The 12,385-nt window shown below is 43.0% G+C and overlaps 1 protein-coding gene across 3 annotated transcripts in view; it reads left to right on the top strand.

Moving 5' to 3' along the window:
- LOC125709467 (E3 ubiquitin-protein ligase SH3RF3-like) overlaps positions 1 to 12,385 on the top strand; it is a 108,474-nt gene that overhangs the window by 77,138 nt on the left and 18,951 nt on the right. For all 3 annotated transcript variants that reach the window (XM_048977949.1, XM_048977950.1, XM_048977948.1), the window contains 2 exons: positions 3,580 to 3,675; positions 11,973 to 12,314. In XM_048977949.1, the coding sequence (XP_048833906.1) occupies positions 3,580 to 3,675; positions 11,973 to 12,314 (438 nt within the window). The remainder of the gene's footprint in view (positions 1 to 3,579; positions 3,676 to 11,972; positions 12,315 to 12,385) is intronic.

Raw genomic sequence — 12,385 nt, 5'->3', positions numbered from 1 at the left:
TCAAGCAATGCAAATAACGTGAAGCATTCGTGTATAGCGCTATATTTTGTGTTAAAAGTACATTAGTAGTGACGGTATGATATTTTGATCTAACAGACCAGTAGTCTTGAAATAGTTCAGTGACTTTGACCAAGAACTAAAATAATCTACATTGAAAATAATTTTCTGATACTTTCCCAAATGTATTCATCTGCATCTTTCTTTGGAAATATGTTACATGAATGTGCTTTTGATATTTCGCAAACCGGTTATAACCACCATCTTGCACCAATTGTGCGCAAGTTAATTTAATTCACAGAAGAGACTCAAGCATCAGCACGAAGGAGCTGCTGCTTTATTTGATTTTCTAAAAAACATCTGTGCGGAACTGGGCTGCGGCGCTTTCAGACTCACTACAGTGGCCGCAGCTCTGGACGTCACAGTCAGGGAGTATTTCTGCTTCTGCATATATTTAACCAGAAGCTAGAAAATGCATTTTTCATGAGAATTTAATTGGAATTGCAGTATTGTAAAATGTGTTAATTTGCAACAGAGGCCATGTTGCCAGACAAATTATACTTAAATTGATTTAAATGTTTCTTTCATTTGAGAATAACAGATGCGTGAGAATATAACTAACTTAAAAGCTACATTGATGTGTGCACGTTTGCTGCATACATGACTACAAACGACCCATCCAGCACTAGTTACCGCAATCGGAGAGGACTGGCGTATGAAAAACAACGCACTGCTTTTCTGGCATTAGCAAACTCTACCTGCGGCGGATATTTCAGGTTTCGGACTATAACCGTTTAGTTCTGTTCACTCCCTGTTGATTTAGTTAAACTATGAAACGTGGGAGAGCCGAACTCCTGGCGAGTGTGATTTTCTGCTGTGGAGAATTTGTCAAGGAAACGGGCGTGACGGCAGCCGCCGATGCGCACCTCCGGACGGCATTTCCTTGCTCTGGGGAGGGGTCCCGCTGTCGCTGGCTTCTTCCGGACTTTAAGGGTGCCTGGAGGTTCAGCTTTAAGGATGCCCTCATCATGCACGCATGTCAAAGCTGTAGAGCACATTTACTGGGCACGGTAACCCAGCGCTTCATTCACACAACAGTTATTTAGACTTGTAAATGGCAACAACAGCGAAAAAAAAAGAAAATGCATTGATAAATGTAATAAAACAATCCAATATTTAACAACTGACATATTTAATTACAGGTTAAATGTCACCGATGCCAGAATTTTGTATAGTATGTGGTCTCATGAAATAGAACTAATTATATACATCTAAAAATATGCCTGTCATAAGAATTATTAATAAAATGTGTTAATCTGGTAAAATGTGTATTTAAGGGCACCTTAAAGATCATGTAAGATAAACTTTCTTTGGGATACAGCTGTTGTCCCCCAGTTTTCTGACTTTAATTTTCTGACCTTCAGAAAGGTGTTTATTTCTGGTATATGTACTAAAACTACACACTCATCTATCTTCAGGCTGCTTTTGCGCTGTGGGTCACAGGGGGATTGTTTGACCCATCTCAGGCAACATAGCTCACAATGAAACTTGTGATACAGTGTGTGTCTATATAATATATATATAAGCTGATAGTGACCTACAGTACTACATTCTCAGTAATTCATGACGCTTACATGTGCAGCTGGTGAGAGTGAGAGAATTTCCACCCACTTGAGACTCTTTGACCCCTGGTTAATCACCACTGATCCCTACTAATATTAATCCAATATTATCATTGTGACGCCCGCTCCGTCCGCTCCTCGTGTGTGCCACGCCCCCTAATTACCCACGTGTGATTTCCTGATCGTGCCCAGTCGTGTCTTGTTTCCTGCTGCCTTGTTTCTTGTATTTAAGTTCCTGTTGTGTACTAATCCAGTGTCTGTCATTGATGTTTCCCGATGTCTGTTCTCGCCCTGTGTCCCTGCCTTCGTACCTTAGAATAAACCCCGTTTTCCCGTATCCCGCTTGCCTGCCTGCTCCTTCCGCACGATCGCCGCTCTGCTCGCGATCGCTGCCGCCGTTCCCGTGACAATCATGGCACTCATTCAATTTTAATACCAATATATGATTATACTAATAAAGTTTATGGCATGATAGTTATTTTAAGTGATCATAATTTTCCTGTAGTCTGTCCAAAGACATGGGGTGTTTCTCAACACCAAGAACGCCGAGATTGCGCTTGTGGTCTTTGCAAGAATGGTCCTGCTAACTTAGCCCCCAAAAACGAACTTGGGATGCAATGAATCATGGGATTTTTTTTTCTCTTTAGAGAGGATACTGTACAAGTGATGTATCCTTGATATTTGGGGTGGGCCAAGAACGACATCTAGAGATTTATACCATCCTCCATACTTCTCTTTTGGAGTATTGGAACTGATTTTCGGCAATGGAAGATGGCGTCAAATGGCTCGTCAAGTGCACATTGGTGGTCAAGCACGCATACCAAGAAACATCTCATGTATGGGGGGGGAAGGGGGCATGTTTCTAGCATATATGAGCCTGTGAATCACTTTTCATCAAAGTTCTGCCTTGTTCTGAAGGACAGAGCAGGTCCCACAGCAGTTGGTTTCCCCTTTGCATCATCTGGGAAATATTTTGGTCAATCATAAATGGTCCAGTTTCGTGAAACTGGGTCAGATTCAAGGACAGTAAAGCACAATTGTCGCACGTAGACTGATTTAGGATAAAAGATATTCTAGCAAGCTAGTGTCGAAATGTTAATGTGGCCACTCCAGCAAGTAAATGTTGTAATTGCCCTTGGCTATGAATAATTATGTTGCTGGTTGATGAAAGTCAAGCTAAGAAAGCAGACCAACACGTAATTAATCTAACAGCACTGTGTTACTCAGACACCACCAAGCATGAAGACTCAAGGATTGCAATTCATTTACTTAAACAAATTTAATTAACCAGCCATAGTGCTATAGTGAATGATTAATAGGAATAAAGTAATGTAGCTATGCGTTAATTTGACATTTGGTCAAGATCAATGATGGACATTAACTGGTGTCATTTATTTGAAATGTCTTCGGGAGAAAGTTGGCACATATTGAATGATGTGATAATAAATTACTTGCCCTTTACTGACAAACATATGGGAATGAAAACGGAAAAATGTAAATGTCATCATTGTCATGTTATGCCGTGAACCTTGTAAAATTAATGAATGTTTGTTTGTTCTTTTTTATACAGGCTATAGATTATTTGAGAGATTTAACATAGTTTTATGATTCTTTACTTCTAGTTGAAGTGTTGACTCTCTTTTTTAATCAGTCCACTCATGTGACACATATATTTTACTTCTGTACAGTCATTTAGCACCCACTTACACTATCACTGTAACTGTCATACCATGACTGTCGCACTATAACTGTTGAATCATGACTGTCGCACTATAACTGTTGAATCATGACTGTCGTACTATAACTGTTGAATCATGACTGTCGCACTATAACTGTTTCACCGTGCCTCTTACACTGCGGTGATTGTATCATCAATATCACTGCCATGATTATCGCACTGTGACCGCTGCCTCTTATTTGAGTAACAGTCCTCTCACCCATGTGAATGATTTACCCACAGGATGAAGTTCTTACTGTGATTCGAAGAGTGGATGACAACTGGGCAGAGGGTATGCTGGGAGATAAAATCGGCATTTTCCCCATTTTGTATGTGGAGGTAAGTGTTTATACCTCCCCGTTCTCGACTTTTTAGACAGATCGTGTGAATTTTCTGAGTTGGCTTAGATTTCTGGTGTAAGTAGTTGGTTCGGTTTCCTTATGGATTCCGGCGTTTCCACTGAAGTGGCCCCCAAAGTCTCACAATGAGTGTTTCATTCTGGCCGCCTCCTCTCCGAGTCTATTAACTTTATCTTGACCTCATTAACGTTACATGGCACAGCCAGAGGTGAAAACGTTCTAATAAATCAAGAGGAGATGACCCGCTATCTTATGTACCATTACCCTCCTGCCGCAACCATCCACATGTGGGCCTTCGGTGGTGCCTCTCATACACCTGTACCTATTTCCGTGGGAGAAAGGCAGGGAAATAAATGAGCAGAGGCTTTAAACCGTCAAGGAGATTTATGCCCTGCGGGTATGTGGCGGTGCCGGAGGTTTTATTGAGAGGTATGAGCCAGGCAGGAGTGTCATGTCAGGAGAACAGGCCCGTCATGAAGCGTGCGAAGCGGCGCGTCAGACGTCTCGCGTGTTGATTTACAGGGAGCGAGTTTCCCACGGAGCTCATACGGGGGTGGGCAAGGAGAGTCAAGGGGAAGGCCGTGGTCTGACATGTCAGACGATATCTATTACAGTGGAGTGCTTCGGCTTTCCTGGGGCCCAGCACACCCTAACCTGTGCCCACTGTGAGCGCTGGCCTGTGAGGCGGAAAAGCAATGTGGACTCCTCTAGTCGGTAGGGCTGGCCCGAGGCATAAGCGAACTAAGTAGCTGCTTAGGGCCCAGCGGCCACCAGGGGGCGCCCCCATATGATCAGCCTGTCAGAATAGCAAGGAAGATGACAAATGACTGGGTTAATCAAATTTTGCTTAGGGATACAAAAATGGTTTGGCCGGGCCTTTGTGCTATGGGGCTATTGGTCAATATCGTGCGTGAGGAAAGAGGTCCCTTTAAAAACAGCTTATTGGTGTCTTACAGCCATTTAGGTAGCTGTACATTCATTTGTGTAGAGAATGGAGCAAATATCTTCTCAGAGTTTTGTCGACTGGGATAAAGATAATCTATAGGTACGATCATCAATTATTGTTCTTATGAGACTGCTTAGATCATAAAGCTTCGGAGATATTGCTAATTCTCTTTTATGTAGCGCTGTTTAATGATTAAGTTTGACTTAAGGTAAAGTGATTTTTTTTTTATGACTGGGCTGTCGCTTTATTAAAATACAGCATTTCACGGTATCCATCCAGTCTTGAAATCACACAAGTGGAGTTTATATACATATTGAAAGTCACTACATTAAGCTCCATTAAAATTTGATGGCCCCGTTATGGGTGATGGTTGCGACTGCTGTGCCAGATTCCTTCCTGGGACGGGCTGGGCCTAAGGCTTTGACCCATCAGAGCTGTCACACACTCCGGTCTGACACTCCCTGTGCCCCCCACCACTAAATATTCAATAAACAGTACAGCCCTTGTTGTTCCTTGAACATATCCAGAATTCCCGAGGAGACATGCAGTGTGAGGCGTTGTGAGGCCCGCTGTTTGGAGAAGTGATACAAAGGAAACATCAGGATTAGGAGTATTTCATACTTCATGTATTACATTTGATCATTTAATTGTTGTTTTTGATTTACTTCATCTGTGTTTACTAGGAAAGGTATATTTCCATCCATCCATCGATTTTCTGAAACCGCTTAATCCCAACTGGGGTTTTGGGGGGGGGGTACTGGAGCCTATCCTGGGAACAATGGGCACAGAAAGGTATATTTCTCTTTGCATAAACGTATTCTTGGTATAATGTAGTGTGACATACACTCACATACAGAATACTAAAAGCTGTTTATCCTCAGAAAACGACCTTTCTGCGCACTTCACAATAACAAAATCATTTCCGTTAAACACAAAGAAAGTCTGCTGATTCTGCCTTTGTTTTTTGAGGTTTATATTGTTTAAAGCCAGTACAATCTGAAGCTATTTACCGTCAAAATAACCAGCATTAAATGCACCCAGCTGGAGCTGAAGGAAAAAAAAGAATAATACCGGTTTTCTTTTGTTGTGTTCTTGATGTTTAGTTCAGTCCTCCCATGCTCTCCCCAGATGTTTAAATGGTGTAATTATTGTTAGGAGGTCCGAGTAAATCACTGGGACACGGTTCTGTCTGGCTGCTTCCGAAACCGAAATTCCCACAGTGCCCCTCGCTGCTGTTTTTTGGAGCCAAAGCTGTTAACTTTCCATCAGCCTTTCATCCCCGGAGCCTGGACCCCGGGCCCACGGAGTGCCGGCTGGGGCTCTGCTTTAACCTGCAGTCTTTACCCAGTTCCCGGCACAGGAACACCTCGGCAGCGATTGCAAGCCCACCCGTAGTTTCCGTGCGGCAGGTGCGCTGCTTTGCGGAGAGCGGCGTGCAGAATAGCGCCGATCGTGTCTGACATATTGGTGATCGGTGTGAAATCGGGAGCAGCCGAACGCCTCACGGTTCGCTGAGGCTTAATTATCTTTCGCAAGGAGGCAAATTAATCGTGAGAACTGTATATTCACATCGATGTACTTCCGTTAGATTGGCCTCTTTAGATGACTCTTTGATTGAGCTGCTCTGTGTTATCTCCTTGTTATCTAGTTATGTACGACGAATGATGAAAACATAATACAGATTATACAGAAAAACGATAGAGCTGAATAAATTCATTGCATCATGTACATTTCAGGTCTTATCAGGGTGTAATTTATTATGCATTAAATCATTTTCTATACGATCACCCTATCCTAGCAAATAGGGTCACTCCGGCATGCGGGTCCATAGCTGGGCGCACATGGAGACTCACCTTCACTTAGCTGCCTGTTTCTGGGCTGTAGGAGATACTGTAACCTGCGCAAATAGAGTGAGAACATGCCAACTCCACACTGGCAGAGCCAGGGATGGGAATCAAGGCTCTTTCTTATATTTACAGTATTGTGAAGTAGGGTTAGTCAGTCAGAGAAAATGGTGTTTAAATGAGCTTCATGTTTGTGTAATGGTACGATTTTGTCTGTGTGTCGCTCGGCCATTTCAAAACCTCTCCTGAAGTCACCGCAGTCTTTTCTGCAACCGTCCAACACACCCATGCAACCTCAACCACTACCCCACCTTATGTGACTAATCAATACCTCACAGACTTTTTAAAGTAGTATGATTGATTGATTGATTGATTAAATTGTGAACCACATGTAATACACCTGGATACGTGGAATGTCTAAGAGGTCTCCGAGGAGGGGTTTGGGAACTGAAGCGGTATCAGTTAGTTTTTTGGAGAATAGAAGAAATTACTGTAAGTTTTCATTGTGTTCCTGTTAATTTGCATATGATTTAATGTTCAGCTGTTTCTTTTTTGAGCAAATATACACTTACTACCCAGATTAATAGCTTTAGACCAATTATTTTACTAAGACTTTTGCACTGTGCTGTATGTGTATGTATTACCTGTTATTTATTACATCGTTTCACGTGCTGTTGAGAAAGCACGGTTTGCCAGTGTCTGTAATAATTAAAGCCTTGGTTTGAGGCCGCACAATGAAACCACTCTGCTTCCGATCATGAGCACAGAGCCATATATCTATACAATATGTACAGTGTTCATACATACTATAGATATACAATGTTAAACCTTAAAAACAACAGTATGTATTTTAAGGTTTTTTTGGCACCTAGGCTTACCCTAAAAGAACACATTAACGAACTGGGGAGATTAAAGAGACCTTGACATTTTTGGTCGGCCTTTTTATTATTCCACACTTCTCGTGGAGTATTTGAATGAAATGGCAAATATCTAGAAAGGTTAAGAATATATTATTCATAGGTTTGTTGTTGCAAAGGGACGGCTCTTATTTCACCAGGGGGGTGTTCTCACTGTGACTTCTGACAGTATAAATACAATTCCCACTGGTAGAATCCCAAAAGGTTATATATTTTTTTTTTCAAAATAAAACTTCCATTTCAGGGTTTTGGCTTCAAATGGTTTGTTTGAGCACAACTTCTGAGAGTGTCAGATGGAAGATTTAGGCCTCTCGTGGAAAGGATTTTTACAACTTTATTCTTAAACCGAAGTTAGATATTCCCAAAAAGGCTATAGCAAAGTCAATAGTCACTGAGAGCATTTACAGGTGAATGTGAATATGTTTAGATGTCTTGATTAATACTGATATTAATCAATTAATGTCCCACTAAATACCACCTTAAATTGCTTACTGTGTGAGTGTGTTGTTGTCTACCTGTCTTGAAATTAACACTAATAATTTGGGACTTAATCTAGTCATCTTCTGGTTATAGTTGAAATTCTTCAAGCAATATGCTACCTTGACCAAATCTGCTTAATTGTTGATCATTATTTTTAACGGCCCATCATTCCTGTGGTATTCATTGACATTTCTGTGTTGATTTGTTAGGTAAAGCTGATTTTTTGAATGCTCAGATTTAACTTAATTAAGTCTCCGAGCAGAAGCTGCTGAGGGCACATAAGCCACCATGACCCGTGTTGTTGACATGGCACTTCCAGTGTAAAAGTTCAGCGCTCCTTAATGAGGCCCCATGTGACCCCATCATGTACCAGTCAAGACCATGTGAAAATGTAGACAAACCGAATGAATTAATCGTCATATACCTGACACCCTGGGGGAGCTGCCCTGCTGTGTAATGTGTGTCTAATTACATTTAATTATACAGGAATTTTTACATTACACTAGTATTTGGCCTAATGATTTGCTCCTTAACCTTGCCTGGTTAAAAATGTCTGTTTATTTAGAAACGTCTGTTTTAGAGCATGTTCATGCAATTAAAAGAAAATGGTATTCATTTGAGCGCCGCTCTGTGAGTGCCCCCTCTGATCGCCATTTACTGTAGGTGCCCTCTATTCTGTTGTGAGCTTAACTGCTCAGAATTTCAGCAAGATTTGCTGGGTTGTTACACTGGCATTGAGACAGAGCACTCTAGGCTAGAATATGGCACGGCTTGGAATCTAGGTTTGTTAGACAAGTTAATTGTCTGTGATTGTGTTGTGTGAATGAGTTTTTTTTTCTTTTTTGGTTTCTGTTTTTGCTCAGCCTCATAATTGTGCAGCGAATTAATAATTGAGCGTGGTTTGCCCCCAGTTGCAGTAACCACTACTGAGCAGCCAGGCAGGGCATAACTCTGTGGTAAAACAAAATGAGGTGTTTTGATGCTCACGGTAGCAGAGGGTCTCTCTCCTTTGCTTTTGTCCTGGCTGCTTTTTAAATAGAGATTCTACTCACTTTACGGTGGTTCAACCTATGGATTTATGATAGACGTAAGAGCAGCGCACATTTAATAGTTAGATTTCAATTTTGATCTGATATCGGCTACGATACTTTCTACTGATACTGTGTGATGGCATCATCTACGCTTGCAGTCACTGTAGTAATCGCGAGCAGAAACATCTCATACAGTGTTTAACTACATATTGTAGGGTGGGTTTTTTTTTAACCAAATAAACTTGTATTCATTTATTTACTTTTCAGTTACTGGTATTTAGGTGGTTACGGTCATTATTTACTCAGTCAGTGACAGTACTCACCTCAGATGGATGGATGGATGGATGTAGTGTGAAAGTCTGGTATGGGGGAGATGGTTCTTATTCATGTTTTTTAAGCCACCGCTTTATAACCCGTGAGACACCCCCATAAGTCCCCCTCTAGAAGAGAGCATTAATGATTGTTTAGACGTAGCTTTGTTGTTTGCTATGACACCCTGGTACTGAGCAGAGACATGACAGCTCTCTGGGTTCAGTGATCGGGTATCTCTCTTACTGTGTCTGTACTGTCGTTTTATTATCAGCTTTCTGCATGCCCTGATCTTGGCTGGGAAGCATTGCTCTGGGATGCATTGCTCTGGGATGCATTGCTCTGGGATGCATTGCTCTGGTGAACTTGAGGGAATGCTTCAAATTTAAACTGCACTCATTTGGAGTGTCCATCCATCCATCCATCCTTCTGTCCATCCATCTCTATCCATCCATCCATCCTTCTGTCCATCCATCTCTATCCATCCATCCGTCTGTCTGTCCTTCTGTCCGTCCAGCCATCCATCCATGCATCTTCAGACTGCCTCTCCTGGTGAGAGGATGGCAGCATGTTCGGCAGGTCAGATCAGATTTCTCTTGTCAAGGCTACAGGCTACGGTTAGATCACGGGGATTCCCAGATGTACCCGGACCAGGTGGGAGATACCCACTGACTAGTATGCTCAGGATCTGCCACAGGGCCATCGTCCAGTTGGGTGTGTTTGGAGCAGCTCTCTTGGTAGTGGACCAAATGGTATCCTTATGAGACACCTGACCTACATCAGCTGACTCTTGCCAATTCGAAGGAGTAAGGTCTCTATTTTATGCTCCCTAGAGATCTCCAAACTCCACACTCTGTCACAGAATCTGGCAACCCTGCAGGAGAAATTTCAGACGTTTTTACTTGCTCTCTTGTTCTTTTGATATTGCCGACAGCTTATGACCATTGGTGATGACAGCAATGTAGACTGACTGCTGAACCACGAGCATTAGCAGCTACTTCCCCATCATGGAGCTGTTTCATGCTCACAGAAATGGAGCCATCTAACCAATCTATGGTGTGGGGTTTGTGGTATTTAATGATCCACAAAGTGGTAGCAGTGTCCCCTGAAGCTGACGGTCTTGGTAGGGCCTCTCTAGGTGAACATGCCCGTTTGGAGAGGCCAGAAAACTACCATCCGAAAATGACCCGTAAGGTACCGATAAATTCCAGCGTATTCTGCCTAGATTATGGCTACCAGGCCGCTGGGTGCGGTTCACCGGCAAGTGCTGGGCTGCTACTGTAACCAAGACTGGACTACATGAAGCCATCTTGGGGGCTCACCACCAACAATGTATTCGGTGGGGATCAAGTACAAGGTCCTTTGGGAGTGGCCCAGGTGAATCAGAATTCAGCAATGATTTAATGTAGCATCTAGAAATGTCTTTGGTCTATATATAAATTGTTAAAATGCAGCTTTGACTGGAAGTCTTGTCTTTTCATGCGTTGCTTAAGGTATGGTGCTCATGCAGGTATCTGTTGGTGTATCTACTGAAATGCTGCCTTTAATTCTTCAGGGCTGTCTCACACCTCTTCTGTGATTGAACACATTTTGTTCTTTAAGTGGATACTGCCATGAGCAGAATGTAAAATCCTTAATTAGCATTTCACAGAATCTTCACTCAAAATGTGGAAAGAGAATTTTTCTTAGGTCTGGGCATGTGCTGACGTTTATTTTTTTCTGGGGGGGGGGGCTTTGGGTGCCTATGGAGTTTTTTTTTTTTCTTCAACAAACTTGAAACATTTCCAGAATAACCGCTGGATGGTAAATGGCAAGATAGTGCTTTTAAAACTGGCCTCTTAATTCAAAACAGGATAGTGCCGAAAATGGGTTGGCATGGTAACTCAGCGGGAACACGGTCATTTTCTGCAAATGGTCATTTTGAGAGGGAGCAGGCTTGAACCCCAACCACAATTTACCCGACTGCACATGCTGCAGTAAGAGACCTTTGACTTTTCTGTCTCGAATCCTCTTTCCATCCATCTATCCTCAGGTGTTTCCTGTCTTTGTTGAAATCATCAGACGGCTATATATCAAATCTGTTTTTTTAGCCCGGAGTTTCAATTGCACCTTTAAAATAACTTAACTCTATTCCCACCCCGAGCTGATAGTTCCATAGGAGGTTGGAGGTGGTACTACATTAACCTAAATCATATTGCCCACGCCAATGTTGCTGGTAACGAATTGCTGAAAAGCTTTCCAATTATTTCTCTATAGCAACCGCTGCACAGCTGTCACACAGCACAAGCTAAACCAAATGATTCAAATGCGAGTCTGCCTCCGGTTGAAATGAGTCAGCTGAGAGTGGCACTTAACTCTGAAAATAACTCTGAACGGTGGAGTACAGCCAAGCATTCCTGTAATGCAAAAGGCAGGGGCTTGTACCAGAGTACAATCATTATCAATTTAAGCAGCCTGTTTTATTAGGCTAATCCATAGCAAAATGTGAGAATTTGATTCGAAACCTGGATTTATTTCCAATTTTGTGGTTCCTCTCTATAGTAGTCAGTTAGGGACATTTATATTTTCCAGACACTTTCATCCATAGTGAATTTCAATAGAGGGAAAAGTTATAATTTATGTGTGCTTGCTAGGACTCAGACCAACAATCTGTGCGTTGTTAGCGAAGTGCTCGAGTTGTTGAGCTGCGGGATTTGATCTGAATTCCTTGAGCAGACAAGCAATCCTTCTGTCTCCTTTGTCCCCTGCAGCTGAACGAGACAGCCAAGCTGCTGATGGAAATCGACAAGCCGAGCCCGGTACCCGGGGCGAGCGGCCGGCCCGGATCCTCGGGGGCCTCGTGCTCGAGCCCCGGCGCCCCGCCGGACAACAGCAACCCCGCTAGCGCCATCCACCGGCGGCCCGACGGCAAGAAAAACGCCAAGAAGAGGCACTCGTTTACGGGACTGAGCATCACCCAACGCACAGCCCAGGCGCTTAGCAACCGGCACTCCATGGAGATCAGCGCGCCGGTGCTCATCAGCTCGTCGGACCCGCGCGCCGCCGCCCGCATTAGCGACTGCCCACACCTGTCCTCTAGCGCCCCCACGGAGGTGTGTGACTGAAACTGCAGAAGACTCCTACCAATCTCTCCCATGTCAAACTCGGTCGCTTATGGATTTGT

This window comes from Brienomyrus brachyistius, chromosome 16, assembly GCF_023856365.1.
Source record: "Brienomyrus brachyistius isolate T26 chromosome 16, BBRACH_0.4, whole genome shotgun sequence".
Lineage (NCBI taxonomy): Eukaryota > Metazoa > Chordata > Actinopteri > Osteoglossiformes > Mormyridae > Brienomyrus > Brienomyrus brachyistius.
The sequence above is the reverse complement of the archived record's forward strand: the minus strand, read 5'-3'. Positions and strand labels throughout refer to the sequence as shown.